Raw genomic sequence first — 21,580 nt, 5'->3', positions numbered from 1 at the left:
GGAAAATAACTCCCCAAAAAATCTGAAAGGAACCAACTAATGGTTGTAAATCCACTGGAGGAAAGAAGACATGGGACAAAGGAAACGGCCACCCTAAACACATCATAATGGAAATTCCTTCCTTCTTTTAAAGGTTCAGTAATTGACTGTGGAAAGACAAGCATTAACTCTGAGATAAAGAATCTGCATTTCAAAAGAGACTTGTGAAACATGCTTCTTTTTTTCATGAGCGTCATATTTGTACGGTGGCCGAGAGGTGCAAGACACGTTTACATTTAAGATACAACCGACAACAAATCCCAGTACAAATTACCAAAACCTGAAACACAACAGCAAAACACGGAACAAATTACCAAAACCTGAAACACAACAGCAAAACACAGAACAAATTACCAAAACACAGAACAAATTACCAAATCCTGAAACACAACAGCAAAACACAGAACAAATTACCAAAACACAGAACAAATTACCAAATCCTGAAACACAACAGCAAAACACAGAACAAATTACCAAAACACAGAACAAATTACCAAATCCTGAAACACAACAGCAAAACACAGAACAAATTACCAAAACACAGAACGAATTACCAAATCCTGAAACACAACAGCAAAACACAGAACAAATTACCAAAACACAGAACGAATTACCAAATCCTGAAACACAACAGCAAAACACGGAACAAATTACCAAAACCTGAAACACAACAGCAAAACACAGAACAAATTACCAAATCTTGAAAACACAACAAGGAAAGCGGAGACACTTTTTTTTAATGTATTACTACAATAAAAATTACTACAATTTTTTGCACGGTAAGGATTCTGGGTCACTGTCGGTGTTTTGCACTTTCCGGCCGCCCGGCCGAGAAGTGCAAAACACAACAGCAACAAGAGCTGCTAATAAAGGTTAATACCGGAAGTGACGTAACGATAACGTATATGATTTGTTGTTGAGCTTCACGCGGGCAGTTAGCGGCAAAATCAGTCGGGTCCAGAAGAGGACATAACCTGAGCCAGGTGAGGCTAAACAATGTTTTGCCCTTTTTGTGGAGTCCATTTTGGGGCATTTGTACCCTTTTGTGCTTCTTGCGGACGGTCTTTGGAGCTGTTAAGAGGCACGGAGCAAGCCGGAGGATCAGACGTCCTGCAACACTGTATCAAGTATTTCAACGAGGGTCACTCGTACAGCGTTATTTTGGACATGCTATTGAGTTTGCATGGTGTAAGGATGAGTTTGAGGACTCTTAAAAGTAAACTTAACCAGTCTGGGCTGTATCGAAGAAAGTATTATAGCTCAAGAACAACTGTAATTAATGCAATCAGAGCAGAACTTCGTGGGCCTGGCCAACTCTTCGGTTATCGAACTATGTGGCAGGTGCTAAAACAAAAGCACCAACTCCAAGTGAAGAGAGATACTGTAATGGAGTTACTCCGGGAGCTGAATCCTCGAGGATGCCAGAGCAGGGCTCGCAGACGATTCATCAGGAGAACCTATCATTCCCTGGGACCTAACTACATGTGGCATGCCGATGGCTATGACAAACTTAAACCATTTGGTTTGGCCATTTCAGGATGCATAGATGGATTTTCTCGTAAAGTTCTGTGGCTGAAATGTGGAGCAACAAATAATAACCCAACAGTTATCGCTCACAATTTCCTGTCATGTATACGAAACCTCAATGTAGTCCCCATGAGGCTCAGAACTGATTGTGGCACTGAAAACGGCATCATGGCTGCTGTTCAGTGTACACTACGCCACCAACACAATGACCACTACAGCGGAGAGTCCAGCCACATGTTTGGTTCATCTACCAGTAACCAGCGAATTGAGTCCTGGTGGTCTATCTATCGAAAAGGAAGGTAAACATATACACACATATATACAATTTATTTTACTTTTGTGAAATTACTGTAATCAAATTAAAAATATATTTTTTATAGGGCTCAGTTTTGGATGGAGCTATTTGCTGATCTGAGAGATGCTGGCCACTTTAACGGGAGTCAGGAGCATCAGAGGCTGTTGAGATACAGCTTTGGGGATGTTGTTCAAAAAGACCTAGATGAGTGTGTGAAGCTATGGAACACTCACCGAATCCGTCCTTCGAGAACAGCTTCATGTCCAGGAGGAGTTCCCAATGAGCTGTACTATTTACCTCACAGGTAATGGGTTGTTGGTTATTAATTGCATAAATGTAAATAAATACTGTTGTCTTCCATTTTATTCAGGCATGGGTCCAGGGACTGTGGATTCATTATTCAACATGATGAGCTGGATGCTTTTCCAGAGTCCAGTCTGTCACTACCTTCATGCGGGGACCCAAACACACAGGAGTACCTCGACTTTGTTATGGACCACAATCGTTTTCAAAAGCCAGAAAACTGGGAGTCAGCCTCAGAACTATACATGAAGCTCAAAGAAATTGCTCAGCTCTAAATTAGGATAATATAAAATTACCACTGTAACTAAGTGCATGTCTTGTTTTTGATGGTTGAGCTGCTAAAAGTTTGCATATAATTTTTCCATAGTGTTTTTTGATTTTGTAGTCTGTTCACCCAAAAGCGATATGTGTGACTAAATGTTACATTCTAAAAAATAAACAAACCATAAAAATCTGAAATATTGCACATTTTTTATTAAAGATCCTGAACATTGTTAAATAAAAAAAAAGACGCAAAAATAACTTTGCGCAAGTTTAAAACAACAAAAAAAAAGCTCCCCAAAAAGCATATTGTACTTCTAAAAATAAAATTAAAATGTAACAGAATTTTGAACAATTATATATTTAAAAAAAGGCAAGACCCAGTGATTTTCCACTGCCACTAGCAGGTCCCTAGCTCGCTTGCCCAGCAGGCGACCTAGTAAACAGCTATAAATAAAAGCTATAAACAGCTGTAAATAAATTAAATGAAAAGAACTGCCTTAAACGTCAAATTTGCAATTAAAACGATTTAAGACCAACTTAACAACAATTTAAACCTTGAGTAAAATGGCTTAGGAGCAGCCAAACCCCGGAGAATTTTGAATCCCAAAGTCCATCTGTGACTTGAACAGAGTGTACGACTCCAGCAGAGGCAATTTGATTGTGTTTAGGCATGTATTTGCCATCGGATACATGGAGTTGTCGAGGAACTGTAGCCTTGGCAGTGGGTCCAATCCAGAAGGGGGAAGTGATGTTAGCCCAGTGGCAAACATTAAAACATCCTCCAATGTTACAGGACTCTGTCCTTCTGGAGAAGAAAAAAAACAAAAATCAGAGTTTTAACAAATACTTCCAAACAACAAAAGTATTCACAAACCTTCACAATCTAGGAGATAGTCTGCCCAGTAGCCCACAGTTTGACCCTCAAGCAGTCTCCTGTTGCTGCCTGATGGACTAAAGTCCGGTTTGAAGAGTCTCTCCAGTTCCAGCCCAGTGAGCTGCTTTTCAGTGTGACACAGGACTGGACACAGCAAAGTTGGGTGTTGCTGCAGCGCATCCAAAAAATGAAGAGCCGAAAGACCATCTTTAAATCTAGAAAGAAAAAAAACATGTTACTTCCTGCCCTGTATTAATACAGTGAAAGTACTTAACAGACCCTGTAGAATGTGTATTCAAATTACCAATTGAGGTTGTTCCCATATACTGGGATCTATCCTATTACACACTGTATTCACAACACAGACATAGCATTAATATAAGCGCCATTTTGTGAATTTGCAATTTTATAAGAATTGTTTTAATTTTTTTTATATCTATTCAGCTAAAAAGGGGTGACTAACCCTGGTCCTCAAGAGAATCAACCCTGTCTGTTTTCCAGCTCTCCTTGAATTGCAAGATGCCTAAATCATCATTTGTTTACAACAGAAGTTCCTGTTTCTTCTTCTACGGCCGTTTCCGGTATTTTAGACAGTTCTGCACGTCAAATGATTTATTCTGATGGAAAGTATGGCGTATGTAAAAGTTTGTTATAATCGGTTAAAGTTTTTTTCCGGGCTCATGTAGAAAGTTCCATTCTAATCCAATATTTCATCTGATCAGAGACATTTTGTGTATGAAACCGCATATAGGGAAACGAGCAAGACTAGGGGTGACCCGGCCCACCTCCATGTTTCGTCCGGCCCCTTAAACAATATCAGAGCCGCATTTTTATTTCCAGTCTGGCCATGGGATATTAACCCACATAGAACATGACATTTTAATCTGTCCTTCTGCAGTCTGTGCCCCAATCTAAACCCCTCTAAAAATCCCTGTCAAGTAGAAGAGAAGACAGTGTTCTCTTTCTATGTCGCAGTTCATCTTTTGCAGTTCTCTCACTTTGTTACAGAGATTCTGCTGCTTCTTTTTTCAAACGGCGCACCATGTTCTGATTGGCTGGAGATCTTGTCAATCTCCTTCGTGACGTGTCTCCTGTACAGAAACGCACAGCTTTAAAGATCTGCAGAAATCGTTGATCGTGATCAGATCTTTGCTTTCATTCTATACTTATGGACTTTATTACTATGAATGGTTGAACTTTGAGAGGAATGTGTGAGAAAAGTGAAAAGTGCAGAAAGTGTGTAGTGAGGAGTTTTACTGCCATAAAACGTCCGAAATCCTACTCCCCAGATTTCATCGTTCTTGGTTATTCTTAGAACGTAACTCCTGAAATAAACAAGGGAACTCTGTTCTGGTGAAAAGGTTATCCAGATATCAGTCCAGCTGCAGCAGAAGACAAAAAGAAACTAAAGCGTATCTCAGGGGTAGGCAAACTTTTTAACTCGCAGGCCTCATAGGGTTCTAAAATTTGATCGAAGGGCTGGACCAGGAGCAGATGCATAGAGTGTTTTGGTAATCCACCTTATAAGAGAAAGAAACAACACAAATTATTAATAATAAATAATAATTTAAAACAGAACATTTTTAGATTTTTCTTTCAAAACTGTGGCTTTTGTTCTTAATTTAGAGCCAATCGCACCAATGGTTTGATGTACCTCATGTAAAACGCAAACCTAGAGAAATGCAGCGTTCATGTGGTGTTTGAATGATTGGAAGGATGAAAAAAAAAAAACAAATCTTCAAACACCACACGGATGCTGGAGCAGGGTCCCCTACCTAATCTTTTCTTGTGAGGACCTCAAAACATTTTTCTCCGTGCCCGATTCTTAACTTCTTCTGTCTTTCTTTTGTTGTGAGGTAATTTGGGACCTTATAGATATGTATAATGCTATATGAATACAGTTTCATTCATTCATGATACTTTTAATGAAAACACTGTTTATGAAATAAAAAAACAACCAAATAACTTTTTTTGTGATCTTCATAGAAAAAAAAAAATCAGGAAAAATAACAAATTTCAAACATATAACCAATAAATAGAGGATCCCATCATATCATAGTCTCGTTGAGTCTTTGGAGGCTGCAGCTCCTCACATAAAATACTTTGCCCTAAACTTCATGAATCAAACGAAGCAGCTGCACGTCTGAGACACGGTAAAAATAATTCTGAAGGATTTATGTCGAGAGAAAGTCGAAATGATGCCCGAGAGAAGTAAGGCCAAGCCTTTAAGAATAATTCAGTCTTCACAAAACAAAATGGCTAGTGTCAGTAAAGCAGAGTTTCATCTGTCCATCTGTAACCTTTGTCATAAACCTGTCATGCACAGAACACCAAAGCTGAAGGTAAACAGTGTTTCATACGCCCCCTCCTCCTGATGAAACGTCTTGTTTCAACATAAAACAAAGATGAAAATAATCTGTTATATTAGCATTACAACCTCGAAAATGCTAAAAGCGCGCCTCCTCAGATAAAAATGTCACTCAGACTTTGAGATCTTTTGTGAATAAAGAAAGGATGTAAGTGGACAGCTACAGGGATACCGACAGCTTCATCAACAGGCTGCAGAGATCCTGCAAAACGCTGATAAATAAATATAACTTTAATACACAGTCAATCACATAAATGAGCTTCCAAACATTTGGAACGTTATCAATAAGCATTTAGCTCACCTGTTCAACAAAGTTAAGTCGGTCTGCTCTACTGTGTGACATTCACTTGCTGCTCTGTAGCAACATTTCCACTTTTTTCTTGAAATTTTATTTTGACTTTACTCTCGCCATTTTGACTTTAATCTCAACATATATCCCCAAGAATCTTTTTCTCACCGTGACCCTAAAACTCTGTTTTAGTTTCTCATTTAGTGATAATGAAAAAAATTCAAATTCTTATATAAAGAGGTTAAAACCCGAAAAAGCAAGGAGGAAGAAGAACTGAGATGCAGAAGAAAATAACCAAAGATTGACCTCTGCAATTAATTTGAATATAATCTTACCTGTCAAGTACAGATGAGTTGCGGTCGATTATATACCATCGGAGATAGTCAGACACAATGTCTTTCTTTTCTTCAATCTTTGAAATATGTCTCAGACAACCTGCTGTCTGCAGCATAGTGCTGTGTTTCATGAGACATTCACGCAGGACATCCACTGATGTAGAATTCTCAAGCTGTAAAACATAAAAATGGACATAAACACTAAATTTAGTTATTGAATCTTGCTGAAATTGTTTTCTAGGATGAAAGAACCCTTGGTGTAAACATATACAGATGGAGCTAATGTAGAATAAGTCATAAAAAGTGAAAAGTCCAGCAGAACAAGCAAATGCAACAATTCTACCTTATAACACTGAAATTGTGTGGTGTTCTCACCTCTTGTAAAGCTTTCCTTGTTTCGTCTTCAGTTATTGAAGCAACTGTTGCTCTGAATAGAGTCTGTCCAGCAAGATAATGAACCAGATTTTCTGACAGGAAGTGAGGTCCCGGACCACCGTGCACAACTGACACAGCAATCATCTTCCCAGCTATGTAGTAGGCATCCTCCCTGACAGCTTCAATAAATACAGATTTAAAGATGTTACACACACACCGTATTTTCACGACCACAGGGCGCACTGGATTATAGGGCACAGTCTCAGTTGTGTTTTTTTTTCTATATTTAACATGAAAAAAGGCGCACCTGGTTTTAGGCATGTTATAACATCCCGGTAAAACATGCATGCTAGTGTGTGTTTAAAAAAGGCAGTGGGAGCAAAACTGAGTTAGTTGTGATTTATTTAGTATTTTTTCAGTCATCAATCAACATCCAAAAACCCATCAAAGTCCTCATCTTCTGGATCTGAAATGAACAGCTGGGCTACATTTCTATCAAACACACAACGCCCGGATGGAAAGATAACGGCGTTTCATCAAACCAAAGTGAAAGCTTCTTCTAAAAGCGTTACTGCCCTCAGTCATATGTTGACTGTACAGAAGCTTCTCCCAGCTGTTCTTTGATGGTTAATCCATGGCTCGAGTCGACTTCCCGCAGAAACTCAGCTGCATCAGCTTGACTTGTGGGAGTTGGTTTTCCAGTGTCCTCCACTTGTGAACCATGGATTCATTCATCTGAAATTGTCTGGCAGCTGCTCCCATGGTCCTCCTCGTAGCTGATAGCTTCAGTTTAAACTGTTCTGTTGTTCACGCCCACACTTCCCTCCCCCGTTCTCATGCTGTTTTCTCCTACGCCCTTCACTGAAGTCCCACAACAACGCATTTCGAGCAGCGCCTCATAGGGCGCCCACTACATTTTTGGAGAAAATCTAAGACATAAGTGCGAATTATGATCGTGAAAATACACTGTGTGTATGTATGTGTGTGTGTATATATATATATATATATATATATATATATATATATATATATATATATATATATATATATATATATATATATATATATACACATACATACATACATACATACATGTATATATGTATATATATATATATATATACACATACATACATACATACATACATGTATATATATATATATATATATATATATATATATATATATATATATATATATATATATATATATATATATATATATACACACACACACATATACACAATTACTAAAGCATACGTATTGAATAAAGCAAATATCTGACCAGCTTACCATTTGCATTGTAGACCAAGAACCGATGTCCTTCTGGTCCATCAAAAATGGGACGGTCTCTAAGATGTTTCATTAGCAGACTCAAAAACTCTCGCTTTGGGCCACCTGCATCAAGTCCTTCTTCAAAAACACCAGCATCATCTGTAAAGTTAACTAGCATGTCACAGGTTTCAGAGTAGGATGAACGCTTGAAACCTCTAACTGCTCCATCCCAAACATTAGCCCTCGAGATGTTGAACCTGCTGACTCTGTCATGATCAATATCATGGGACAAGTTGCCTATAATGTCAGACAGAGTAATGTTTGTGTCTTCCCTATAACAACAAAAGTGAGAGACAATAATCAATTGCATGAATTGTTTCGTATCAAATTTATGCACACACAGAGAAAGAGAGCTTACACTGATGTGTGTGCATTTGGTGAAGCAACTTCAACCACATCTTCATCCTCTTCCTCAATACAAGGCGCACACAGTTCCGTGTATTGACTGTTAGAAAATTATCATTAAAAATATATTCCATTAAATTACTTTTTATATGCACAGATTTTTACAAAACCTAAAGTTCTTTTATAATGCATACTCTAGATTAGAAATTAAAAGAAACACCATCATTTCTAACTTACCTATAAGGGCTCTTGACTAGATCCTCCATGTCAGATGTCACAACCTGAAGAATAAAAAAATTAGAACAGCAATATTACCACGAAATTACAAACTGACACAAAATGCCCGAGTACCTGTCCAGGTTGTAGTGTGGATGAATGTCCTGGAGCTTCTCTAAAATAATATTTAAAAAAAATACATGAAATTATAACATTAAGATATAGACTATAACAACATAGTGGGTAATAGTTTGATTCTGGGCTACAAAAGTGATAAATACATCAACTTCCTTGTACATGACATACAGTAGAACATCTCTATCTGTGTTTATCAGGGACAAAGTTTAAGACTGGTAACATCAACAAGAAAAATGTTTCTTTTGTAAAAATAAATAATTAAGTAAATAAATAAAATATGTACTTACTCTGTTTCAATGTGTTTGGGATCAGGGGTGCTGTAGTCTTGTGGCTCAAAAACCTCAGAAGAAAAGTATACTTTTTTAAGATTATATTTTAACAGTTCTTTTACTGTTTCCATACCCTTACAATGGTGTAAAAGTAGTCACTGTATATGAAATTACCAGTTGATTAAAAAAAAAATAAAATACATCAATGGATTTTGTAAAAATGTTCCCAAGTACAAATTTAAAGATAAAAAAACATACCACAGTGTCGGCATGATAGAACTCTGCTGTGCTTTTAGATGTGATGACAACTTCGCAATCAGAATCGGAAGTATCATCTGCTGTAGGAGTTGAAAAATACATTATTGTGTAATAAAGAATATTTGTTATGTAAAAACTGTAAATACTGAGAACAACATACCTCCTTCAAAGTGTCTCTCAGAGCAAATGAAAAGAGTGATTCTGGAGTAGTTCTTTCCTATTTCTTTTTTATATTCTTCAAGTGTGAAAGGTCTTTCTGTCCCTGGCACATTCACCACCTTGGTGCAGTCTGGGTATAAAAGAACATACGGCCCCTCACCCAGGTCCTTGTTAAATGTGGCCATTTTAATTGCAGCCCGTTTCAGGAGGTCCTGCGCCGTTATCTCCGGGTTTGTGTTTAATGGGAGAGTTTTTCCTCTTACGGCTTTTAAGTCATATCCTTGTCTGCTCATTAATCCAATGTTTATCTAGTAACAAAGAGTGATGATTAAAAAAACATCAATTTAATTTTTTTTCACTGTTACATTGTAAAAACAGTTAAAACAACTTACCTGCACAGTTTTGCATTGTTGTTTAAATGGTACTTTGGAGTGGGTAAAAGACTGTCTCTCTTTTGATTTTGAGTTTCTGTAATCCAGAAACTGCTTGTATGTGGGATTTGTATTTTCTGCCGGCACAAAAAACAGTTCCACATCAAAACATTTACCACTATATCGATTACTCAAAGCATGATGACACTGAAGTTGGCTTCCAATTCACAGCTCCCTATTCGCGAGGGCACTAAAGGAAGGAAAATTCATTTTTTTCCACACTGAGAACCTCTAAAACCAGGTCCAGTTGAAAAACCACAGTATGTATAAAACCTGGATTAAATTACGCTTTAGATAGTATAGAATATATATTAGGAGACAGTTTCTAATTTGTGAAACCTTTATGTGTTTTTTGAAACTGCGAAATATGATCAAATAAAGGTCTGACAGATCAGAAACTGTGTCTAATATATTCTTTACTATCTAAGCATAATTTAAACTAGGTTTTAGCAGTCCAGGTCCAGCGTTTTTTCAATAGGACCGGATCCTAGGTGGTATTAGTGTGAAAAATCCAGTGGAATGTTCCTTAAAAGTACCTCGCCAATCGGAAGCTGTGAATAGGAAGCCTAACTTCAGCGTCGCTAAAGCATGTCAGTATAGAAGATTCCATTCCCTACGTAGTTTCTTTTTGGAATAATTTAGTTTATCATTTAGAATGGAAAAGGATTTGGAATTTACCAGCAAAATACCAATAAAGTGAAAGGAATCTCATTCAAACTAATCCATAAATTCTATCCACCCAAACTATATCTGCAAAGGTTCAAAGAAAATATTGATGTAGCCTGCTCTTTTTGTCCCTGAAGATGCTGTACATTTATTTTGGCCATGTCCATTTTCCACAACTCTCTGGTCTTAAGTTGTCATTTCATTTCCGCCCACATAGACACAGACTTCCACCTGTACTTAAAACATGTTATGTTTGGCCTCACCCACTGTCCATCTCATAAAAAAGAACAATTGTATGTAATTAACCTTTTATTGTTTTTATGCAAATGGTACATTCATAAATCAAAGGTTACGAATCATACCCCTCATTTCTCAATCTTTATCAATTAGTTCAAACAATACATTAAGACAATAAGAAACTCCAACAATAAGAAAACCATTAAAACATTTGATCTGTGTGTCAGTTTCAATATATCTGCGTAAAATGTAACAACAACCCCCTGGCTTGTTCCTTTGTTGTTGCTGTTTACATTGTTTTGTATTGAATTGTTATATTCAAAAAAGTTTGAAAAAAAAGTGTCAGTATAGAAGATCACCTGAACTGCCTGAATGCATGTGACAAAGCATTTTATTCCATAAAATATATTAAAAAGACTTCATTCTTTACTTATAAAAAAGTTAATGCTGTCACACTTACTTTGCTTCGAAATACCTGCTGAGTGTAGGCCCGACGGACCGGGAGCGTCTGATCCTCCGGCTTGCTCCGTGCCTCTTAACAGCTCCAAAGACCGTCCGCAAGAAGCACAAAAGGGTACAAATGCCCCAAAATGGACTCCACAAAAAGGGCAAAACATTGTTTAGCCTCACCTGGCTCGAGTTAGTGACCTCTTTTGGACCCGACTGATTTTGCCGCTAACTGCCCGCGTGCAGCTCAACAATAAATCATATACGTTATCGTTGCGTCACTTCCGGTATTAACCTTTATTAGCAGCTCTTGTTGCTGTTGTGTTTTGCACTTCTCGGCCGGGCGGCCGGAAAGTGCAAAACACCGACAGTGACCCAGAATCCTTACCGTGCAAAAAATTGTAGTAATTTTTATTGTAGTAATACATTAAAAAAAAGTGTCTCCGCTTTCCTTGTTGTGTTTCAGGATTTGGTAATTTGTTCTGTGTTTTGCTGTTGTGTTTCAGGATTTGGTAATTCGTTCTGTGTTTTGGTAATTTGTTCTGTGTTTTGCTGTTGTGTTTCAGGATTTGGTAATTCGTTCTGTGTTTTGGTAATTTGTTCTGTGTTTTGCTGTTGTGTTTCAGGATTTGGTAATTTGTTCTGTGTTTTGGTAATTTGTTCTGTGTTTTGCTGTTGTGTTTCAGGTTTTGGTAATTTGTTCCGTGTTTTGCTGTTGTGTTTCAGGTTTTGGTAATTTGTACTGGGATTTGTTGTCGGTTGTATCTTAAATGTAAACGTGTCTTGCACCTCTCGGCCACCGTATATTTGGATGAATCCAACTTAAAAAAAAATAACAAAATACTTTTACCCATGTCTCTTTCCTGCTACTGAGACTTAAAAAAAAACCTCAGTTAGTGAGTTAGTCATAAAGAGGTCACAGATCAGGATAAAATAACACATTTCCTACACTTTCATATCTCATGATGCCGCATTTTCATTGTAATTTGAGCAAATCTAAATCAGCTTTCTCAAAAAAAGGCACAATGGAAAAGAAGTCGAGCTGAGTGACTCATTGTCTGGGTGCTGTAAGGATGGCTAAAAGTTGGATTTATAGGGATTTTTTTCTTTCAAATCCCTGCGGTGCAAACATAATGTGAAGCACGTCAATAATACCCCAGGAAAAATCTTTTTCTTTTTCTTTTTTTGCCTTGTTTCATGTTAAGAGATGTAATTTCAGAATCCAGAGTTCAGTATTGGAGAAGAATTACATCACTCCTGATATATTTAAATATCAACATCCATGCCTGGTACAGTCAACTGAATGTTAGTGTTTCCTATTATATACAAAATATTATTTTTCAAGTCAAATCAGAGTCAGCTTTATTGTCAAATATGCTGCATACACATGACATACAGCACAGATGAAATTACTTTCCTCTCGCCCCACAGTAAATGCAGCTCATAAAATAACAATTATAATTAGAAATCTAAATAGTGCAAAAGAGCAATGAGATGGTTAAAGTGACAGTTTAAAGTGACAACAGTGCTAACAACAGTAAGTAGATGAGTCAGTGATGGCAGTCTTTGGTGAAGATGATATTCTGAACAGGTGTGAAAGTTTTTCCGTGTAAGTTTGTAGCAGGGAGTGGAGGGGCCAGAGGGGGGAGGGCAGGGAGGGAGTTGAGTTTCCTTATCGCCTGATGGAGGAAACTGTCCTTGAGTCTGCCGGTTCTGGCCTGGAGACTTTGCAGTCTCCTCCCTGATGGCAGCAGGCTGAAGTGTCTCTGGAATGGGTGGGAGGGGTCCCTTCCAATCCTGATGGCTTTGCGGGTGAGGCGAGAGGGATGAATGTCCGAGAGGCCACTAAGAGGGACACTGATGATCTTCTCAGCTGTTTTTACAATGTGCAGAGTCTTCCGGCAGGACAGGATGCTCTCGATGGCACCCCTGTAGAAGGTCTGCATGATGGGGGGAGGAGCTCTGGCCCTCGTCAGTTTGCAGAGGAAGTACAGGCGTTGTTGGGCTTTCTTGGCCAGTGATGCAGTGTTATGGTTCCAAGACAGGTCGTCGGAGATGTGCATTCCCAGGAACTTGGTGCAGCTCACCCTTTCCACAGCAGCACCACTGATGATCAGTGGAGCATGCTGGGTTTGAGTTCTCCTGAAGTCCACAACCATCTCCTTTGTCTTCTCCACATTCAGGTGGAGATTGTTGTCTTTGCACCACAGAGCCAACCTGCTCACCTCACTTCTTTAAACATAAACAGTTGTTTGAAATCATCATTTACACATTGTTGCTTAATCTACGTGTTGAGCTCCAACCTGACTGTCATTCCTAAGGATTTAGTAGGATTTATTGGAACTTATTTGCCAGGAAGGGGTTGCTTGTGTTTGGGCTGTAAAGTCAAACATGAGCTAACTAAAAGAGGCTTAAAAGATCAAAAATCTTTGGATAAGCGACCTCTTCTTGTAAAATCACTTGATGGTTCAGTTTAAAGAGGGGAAAAAAAGAATATGGTTGTTTGCATACAATGAAGCAGAAGTTTTTGAGGAAGGGACACCAATGGATCAAAGGCACACTTACATCAAAGATGAAAAGCTTTTATGAGAATAGAGGTTTCATAATGCAGTGAAAAGGAATATGTAGCAAATGATCATCTGTCTGGAAGCGACGCTGGCACATCTCATACAGTAAGTGGTCAAAAACAGGTTGAAGAGAGCTGTTTGATCCTCGCATTTCAGATTCAGCTGCATCTGACATTTGTCATTTTGGGATGCCCTTTTACTGTTTTGCTGCGTATTCGAGCATCGCTTAACGGCCCTGTTTTTTTGTTCCCAGAGCCCGAAAACGGTCGTAGAAACTTGGCTAGCTACGCTTGAACGCGTGAGCTTTGAATGCAGAAGCCTTAAATGTGCATATCGCGCATATTCATCAACTTTTTTTCGGAAGAGGCCGCTTGAATGCGCGTTGCCAAGAGCAGTTTGAACTTTGAAGGATTTGTATTGTCTTTTTTTCTTCTTTTCTTTTTATATTTTTAGAAATTAGCAACAACCAAAATAAAGAAACAGAAACACATTTTCAGTTGATGATAAAGAATGTGAATTGAATGTTAGCTATTGTAATTCTGTTATTTTACTAGTATATTGAGTTGTTACCAAAAGGTGCTTTGAGTTAATTTTAGATGGGAAACATTCAAAACCTTTTTGCCAGACCTCGTTATTCTTTTTAGACCTCAAAACTAATGTAGTTCCTCTGGCCTCAGTCTTTTGTGTGGAAGGGCAGAGCTCTTAGGAGACAATATGAAAGCAGCCGTGAATATGAAAGCAGTAAAAAATCGTACATTTCTGTACAGTGGAGGCTTTTGTTCAAGCATCAATGCACTGTTTTGTGCCATTTTGAGGAACTTCAATAGAAATGTACAACTTTTAACTCAAAAAGCTTCCTTTACCCTGTTGTAAAACATTGCTTTTTTTTATTCATACAGCAGAATGTAAACTCCTATGAGAGTTTTCTTCTTTCAAACTAAATTCTAAATATTTTTTTTATTATTTTCCTTCTTTAAATGCTTCCTTTACTCACATTTTCCACAATAAATCAGTTTAATGTAACAATGAACACAAATTTCAGAGTCATATTCAAGAATCTCTGTCCCTCGCCTACATTTGCCTTTTGACAGACAGGATGAAACAAACCGTGGAATTATGGTCCATATAAAGATGATGAAATATGAGAACATTTATTAAGGGACCACTTGTGGGAGGGAGCGTCTCCGCTGCACACGGTCATTAATTAAGCCCTCTACTGCAAATACATTTTAAAATTCATCAGCGAAAAACCTTCCTTGAGAACTCAAAGCACATCTTGCACTTTATACTATTATTTTTCATCTCGCTGCTCATGCATAACAGTTCCTCCTTTCCTGCCACCTCCCTCCCGATAATTCAGTAGAGCTAGCGTGCTCAAAAAAAGCTCAAGTTCCAACATTTAAATGCCCCGTTTGGAAATCAAAGTGACCATAAGGTCACATGAAAAAATTATTTTAACTTATGTCGTATTTACTTGAAGGTTCTGGAAAAGTTCTTTGAATTTTTAAAGCAAGCAAGAGTGTCTTGATTTATGGTTTAAAAAAACAGCAGTTTAAGTATTTTTGTCAAAAAAAAGTTCTTAAGCACCTCAAAGTTTTAAGATCTTGCAATAATATTGAAATGGAGTGTGACAGGTCATTTCCATTATTGAATTTCTGTACATTTTTAAGTGAAACAGACACTAATGTCTTGTATCAAGAAACTATATAATAAATGTAGTTGTCTCTAAGGTGACACATAGAATAAATGTTTAGAGTGTTTGCTTGTTTTTTTCCAAACTTGTTTTATTCTTAAAGTATTGTTATTTGTCACTGTTTGGTAAGAGGAGGACCCGACCTCAAGCCTAATTTAAAATAAAATAAAAAGTAGTTGAAGAAATGTAAACTTTGCCTTAGCAAAAAAAATTATTTGAGGTGTTGCCACTAAAAAGAACATGGAAATCACATAAAATTGAAATGCTGGAACTCACATAAAAAACTAAAAGGTAGTTGGTAATGGCTGAAATGTGTGCTTTCTGTGCTCCATGCCTGCAGAGAGAAAATGCGTTTCATTTAAGCATCATATTTGCAAAATGTAATCCAAATTTGTGGGAGTATCATAATTAAAGTATATTGTCTTGCAGTCTGTCTCATAGCAAGTATAGATATTGCAAATATATTTAACAAAGAAACAAGAAAAAAGACAAAATCAGGTTAAAACAACATAGACCAGCTGTTGTCCAAAACTTATCTCCCATTTTATTTTTTATTGCAACTTTATTGTAACTCATGCAGTTGCATGATAAATAAAAAAAGTACCAAATCAGGAATTAGATCAGATAAAATGTAGAGAGCAGACATAACTCAGGCATATATAATAAAGACTCATAAATTGGGTTATGTCAAATATTTCTGCACAATTTGTCATCTAACCTTGCACGCTCTCAGCCTCTCCTGGAAGAAGCTTTTATTTCTGTTGCATGCACACGCTCCATTTGGTAGCTTTCTAAAGAAAACTGAACCTTCATTTCTGCCTTAGGTCTCCTTTTATTTTTCAGTGGACAGTGCCATTTGTCTCCAGGTTAATGTAATTTGGCTCATGAAGTTTTTTTACTAACTGATAGTTCATTTTGAATCGTGTCTAAAAGACAAGAATTAAATGTATTCAGAGTGTTTTAGGGAGTTTTTTCCCCCAGAAAAATTAAAGGACTCCGTGAGTTCTGATCAGCCATTTTTACGTCTCTTTCATGTGTGCATGTTTGTGGCATAACTTTTTCCTCTTGTTCTCCAAAATAACACATTTTTGGTGTGAGCTTGTTAAAATGACACCTCCAGTATGCATCAGTGGGCATGTGTATTGCATGATCATACAGAGAAAAGTCTGTGATGAATTATTAACTGTTCGTTGTGTAATCTTTCATTACGTGGATTTGTTTATCTTGCCTATTAAAACTTAAACCTCAAGTGACTTGCAGAACTCTCAGATGAAACTTTGTGATGTTGGGTCTGTTGGTGTAGACTACGGTAGATCTTCTTTTACTCATCCACAGAAGACCCTTGGAGCCTTCTTTCCTCATTGTATGGCTTTATAGAACTAAATTTGAATTTATTCATTCTCAAAATAATAGTTTCCTTTAAACTAAACATTTTGATATTCACCATAGTTTAACACAGGTAGACATTTAGACATAGAAAAAATAAATTAAGACACCTATTGCGGTTTTAAGTTTGGTTGTGTCCGCTTTCAGCAGTGCTCTTCAAAGCAGCCTCCATAAATTGGACCTTGCTTCTTTAACGCACAGCTAATCTCGATGAAAAAACTACTTTTTGTTTATTTTTTATTTTTTTATCTGATGATTTTGTTTGCTCTCCATGTACTCCAGATGTCAGTGGTACTTTAAGGCAAAGATCACCTCAGAGGAAAAACGACGGACTAATTATCTGAACGGAAGCGGTAAGCCAACCAGATTATTTAAGTTAAACTTTTTTGTTTTGTGTAACAATAATATCATTTTTTTTATTCTTGGAATGTTTGAGACTTCTGAAGTTTTGTAGATGATATGCTCCTAATCATTATGACAATCTTTTTCCTATATATGCATTTTTTAGAGTCCTCTCAGAATAGTTGTAGCATCACTTTATCTGTGCTCCTGTGCTTCTGCATTGGAAGTTCACAAAGTTCACTCTACTTTTTTTGCAGAATGCAAAATCGCTGTTTTACAGTTGTCAAGTATGTCAAACATCAAGTTGTTTTTTTCTCAACCAAACGGTACCAAAAAGTGAGATGTCACACAAATCTAAAAATTGTATATTTGCTGGGCTCCTCTCCATTTCTGTCTCTCACACCTGCTTCTTCTGCATCACTTTCCTTCTATTTCAATGTCAATTTTACACATGGTGAGTTTTCATGGTGGAAAATAAAAAAGTTAAAGGAAGCATGAAGTTAAAATTGGTGAAAAAGAGGCCCAAAAAATGTAATTTTTAACATTAATTATTAAATTTATTAAACTGGATCATTTCCTTCTTTAAATTAAAAACTTGCTGTCTTGTTGATCCTCAGTTAGAAAACTGACGTTGTTTAGCCGCTGCTGAAATGTGTTAAAGACCTTGTACTGCTGCTCAACTGCCTCACAGACACAGCGGTACGTGTCGACTGTACAGTTTCAGGGCTTTGGAGCGTGACAAAGTCAGTAACAGGCAATGACATGAAGACAATATAAGAACGAGAGTCTGTATAGCCAGACCATGATCATGTTAATCATAAACTCCTCAGTTAAGTAGATGGTGAAAGTCGAAACCACACTAAGAGGTTTTGTTGAACCAATAATACCGTGATTTTTATCATCAGAGTTGATTAAAAAAAAAGGTTGTTTAGCAGCTCCCACTTGCATCAGCAATAGCATTTAATTAAGGGATGCAGACACATGCACTGTATGGCATAATTTTACACTCCCTAATAGTTGCATCTATTTCTATATTCATGACAAATAATTAGTGGAAATATGTTTAACAGAGGAGTGAACTTCTGTCCCCTCCACCTGCAAAAGACACATTGCTACACAAATGTTACATATGAGTCTGATTCAGATGCACTGCTGTTAGGACTTGGGATGTGGGAGGGAGTCACCAACTGCAGCACTCGCTGCATGCAAAGAAGAGTAAAAGCATGTGCTTCACAGCAGCATCTCCATAGTTTTCCATTGTTTTTCAATCTGTCAATAGTCGTCTAATTAATACATTTAACAAAAACCACTTTGTCTAAACACTGCTACAGACAAAATGTAGTAAAATAAAGGTCAGGATGTTTGAAATGAAAAGCAAATGCCAACGTAATGCAATTCAAAGACAGGGATTGGATTTAGAAAGTTGGCATTTGGCACCTCACGAACAATTAGCGTGGTAATTTGCAGCCAGTTTGTGCGTTTCCAGAAGAAACACTGAGTGCAAGGGTGTTTGTGCATATCACACAGGACTGTGTGTGTGGTGAGCACCTCAAGTTTAACATGTATTCAATAAAATAAAATACAACATTTTTATTTATTTTTTTCCCTGTGTCCACAGTACCTTTTCCCGGGATAAAGACATATGTGGACCCCGATACGTATGAGGATCCCACACAGGCCGTGCATGAATTCACCAAGGAGATTGACCCATCCAGGATCCACATTGAGAGAGTGATTGGAGCCGGTAAAAGCACACAGCTGCACTTATGTCTCCCTGACTTCCGCAGTCTACCTGAGAGCTGGAGCGTCGCCTTTCACGCCTGCCTAGACAGCTATGACTTAAAATGTGCATATTAAACAAATTTACTTTGGTTCTGTCCAAATCACTTCAGTGAAGACCCTCCACTTCACACCTTCCAAAGGGCGTCTTTTTCCATTTTTCAGTACTTGACTACTGTTTTTCTCACCACATTTTGTTTGATAAGTTAAGAGAAAAAAAGAAAGTGTTGGAATACATTTTAGTTTTTTATTAAAAAATGATGAAGTTTATCTAATCAGACAAGACATTTGAATGGATGTGAATCACAACACTGCCCTCAGGTGGTCTGATGATCTATCTGCTGATAGTGAGCACTTTGTTCACATTTGTGTTTGTGGACTCTTTCATCTCATGCAAATGACAAAATAAGTGATACTGTAAAGCGTTCAGTGTTGATTCAAGCTATGTTGACGAAAGCTAGACATTTAAATGAGTGTAATGCCCCTTTAAGTGAGGCCCTGTTTTTGGCAGGTGAATTCGGGGAGGTGTGCAGTGGACGCCTGAGGTCACCGGGGAAGAAGGAAATTGCCGTGGCAATAAAGACCCTGAAAGGAGGTTATGTTGAGCGCCAGCGGCGGGACTTCCTGCGCGAAGCATCCATAATGGGGCAGTTTGACCACCCCAACATCATCCGGCTGGAGGGCGTTGTTACAAAAAGTAAGGGGTCTTGACTGAATTTAATTCATAATAATTTTATAAATCCATGTGGAATTGAACTACTGCTGACCAGATGGAGTCCAGTGGAGAACGTGCTTTTGCACTTTTTGGTAAATGACTGTCAGGTGCTATAAAATGTGTTTTTTTGAAAAGTTATTATGCTCTTTTGTGTCCTTCTGTTTATATAAAATACAATGTACATCATTGTGGTCTCATACCACTGTCACAAGTGGAAAGCATGTTTTTAAATCTTTTGTTTGTACGTGACAGAGAAAGTGTGGATTGTTAACGAGCTCTGTCATCCTGGGATCACCGGTGCAACATATGGTTGCCTTTACAAGCAGTGTAAAAGCTGAGACATCTCTGTGAATGTTAATCATGTGCCTTGTGAAGACTCCGAAAGCAGATGGAGAACACTCCTCACTTTTCTACAAGAGACTCATAAAATAAAGGTCACGAAAGTGTCAAAGCTCCCAATATGACAATCAACAGTATGTTTGTTTAAATAAGGTTTTGCTGGTGTATCAGGGTGAGGTGGCATAAAATTCCTCCTAAACAATTCTGTCTCACATGATTTATTTAGTTTTTAAAATCTGTGATTTATTGGCTGCTGACAATATGACCAGTCAAACAACCTGCTGAATTTGTTTGCTTTTTTTTTAAGTTCTTCATAGGTTAATTGGTTTCTCTAAATTGTCCATAGGTGTGAATGTGAGAGTGCATGGGTGTGTGATTTTTGGCCCTGCGACTGACTGGCGACCTGTCCAGGATGTCCCCTGCTTTCGCCCAAGAGTGGCCAGGATAGGCCCCAGCAGCCCTGTGACCCAGAAAGGGATAAAACGGATTGAGAAGAAGAATGTTTCAAATATTTTATTAAGTTTTAATTTTTGGCACATCCACTTCAGTATTCCAAATGAGACTCAGTGCAAAAGGAAGAAAACATTTTCCACTTTAAATAGTTCTTTATCCTAAACTTAGTCTTAGCAGTCTATTTTTGTAAAAGAGCCATTTTGAATAGTGGGTATATGCAGACTTAATAACACACATTAATATGTTACCACAGCTTTAAAGGCTAAATGATCTTTTCTCAACCTCTGCCTAGCAAAATCCAAATGCATTTTTGTGTCGACAAATACAAGAAATTAAATCTGCAAGTACTGGCTCCACTCGTTTCTTGGTTTTCCTTTAAAAATGTTTAAAAAAAACTTCAATTTTACCACAAAAATTATGATTTTTTTTTCTTTGTTGATTTAAAATCGGAAATACTTAAAAATAGAAATTCTGTTTTATTCAAACTCAATGGAAAAATGAAAGTAAGTTTTGTAAATTCTCCTTCAGTCAGAGACTTTAATAGCTTGCTGCAGGAAGGAGGGCTTTTGTAGATATTTCCTTTCGATATTTTACTTTTCTGATTTATAACGCCTCATAGACTGGTGGTGTCTGACAAGTTTGCAAGAGACCAAGCTTTGTGGCAGAAACTGAAAAATGTAATAAGCATGACATGGAGAAACAAAAAGGTAGCAAAGCAGATGGAGAGCAGATGACCTGACAAAGGCAGTTTAAAACATGACCAAAAATGAAAAGAACAAACACACCCACAGAATCCTCACAGGACCCCTCCCCAAAAGGGCAGATCCCAGATGCCCAAACCCAACACAACACTTTTAAAAATAGAACCTACAGGACAAACAAAACAAAAGCTAAACCAGAAAACAGTTCAAGTTCCTGCAGCCAAAGAGATGTGAGGGGAATCAGAGAATCCCTCCTCAGGAAGTCCCAATGACTCTCGTAACCCTTGTGCTATCTTAAAGAAGATCACAAATCATTGAAGAAAAAAGGTTCAGCGCACTGTCTAGTGGGTCTAGATGACCCAACTCCCAATGGTAAAGTGCCTAGGATAGCACAAGGCTTATGGGACAAGAATCATGAAGGGGAGAGGCCCCAGT

The 21,580-nt window shown here is 37.7% G+C and overlaps 3 protein-coding genes across 10 annotated transcripts in view; 2 read left to right on the top strand and 1 right to left on the bottom strand.

Moving 5' to 3' along the window:
- The window catches only part of LOC101161682 (ephrin type-A receptor 6), a 203,896-nt gene that overhangs the window by 170,516 nt on the left and 11,800 nt on the right, over positions 1-21,580 (top strand). For both annotated transcript variants that reach the window (XM_078939863.1, XM_023951152.2), the window contains 3 exons: positions 17,099-17,169; positions 18,777-18,902; positions 19,449-19,634. In XM_078939863.1, the coding sequence (XP_078795989.1) occupies positions 17,099-17,169; positions 18,777-18,902; positions 19,449-19,634 (383 nt within the window). The remainder of the gene's footprint in view (positions 1-17,098; positions 17,170-18,776; positions 18,903-19,448; positions 19,635-21,580) is intronic.
- LOC105356805 (uncharacterized) lies at positions 894-2,623 on the top strand. Its single transcript, XM_011489633.4, has 3 exons — positions 894-1,865; positions 1,947-2,165; positions 2,232-2,623. Exons 1-3 carry the CDS (start codon positions 1,036-1,038, stop codon positions 2,437-2,439), a joined length of 1,257 nt encoding a protein of 418 aa, XP_011487935.1. The 5' UTR covers positions 894-1,035; the 3' UTR covers positions 2,440-2,623.
- LOC105356806 (G2/M phase-specific E3 ubiquitin-protein ligase) lies at positions 2,617-11,552 on the bottom strand. 7 transcript variants are annotated; one of them, XR_013652871.1, is made up of 14 exons: positions 11,184-11,552; positions 9,782-9,897; positions 9,391-9,697; positions 9,231-9,310; positions 8,991-9,043; positions 8,701-8,740; positions 8,587-8,630; positions 8,363-8,449; positions 7,963-8,276; positions 6,670-6,848; positions 6,295-6,467; positions 4,301-4,822; positions 3,303-3,517; positions 2,617-3,233 (listed from the first exon to the last, which is right to left on the bottom strand). XR_013652871.1 is itself a non-coding variant. In XM_023951153.2 (13 exons), exons 1-13 carry the CDS (start codon positions 11,338-11,340, stop codon positions 2,998-3,000), a joined length of 2,001 nt encoding a protein of 666 aa, XP_023806921.1. In that variant the 5' UTR covers positions 11,341-11,552; the 3' UTR covers positions 2,617-2,997. The 7 variants fall into 7 exon arrangements, 3 of the variants coding, with proteins under 3 accessions (XP_023806921.1, XP_011487938.2, XP_011487937.2); XR_013652873.1 differs by having other exon boundaries at positions 9,231-9,307; XR_013652870.1 differs by having other exon boundaries at positions 3,303-4,822.

This window comes from Oryzias latipes, chromosome 21, assembly GCF_053564925.1.
Source record: "Oryzias latipes strain Hd-rR chromosome 21, Olatipes_Hd-rR_3.1".
NCBI classification, from domain to species: domain Eukaryota; kingdom Metazoa; phylum Chordata; class Actinopteri; order Beloniformes; family Adrianichthyidae; genus Oryzias; species Oryzias latipes.
Note: the sequence above shows the minus strand (reverse complement) of the source record. Positions and strands in the feature narration are given on the sequence as shown.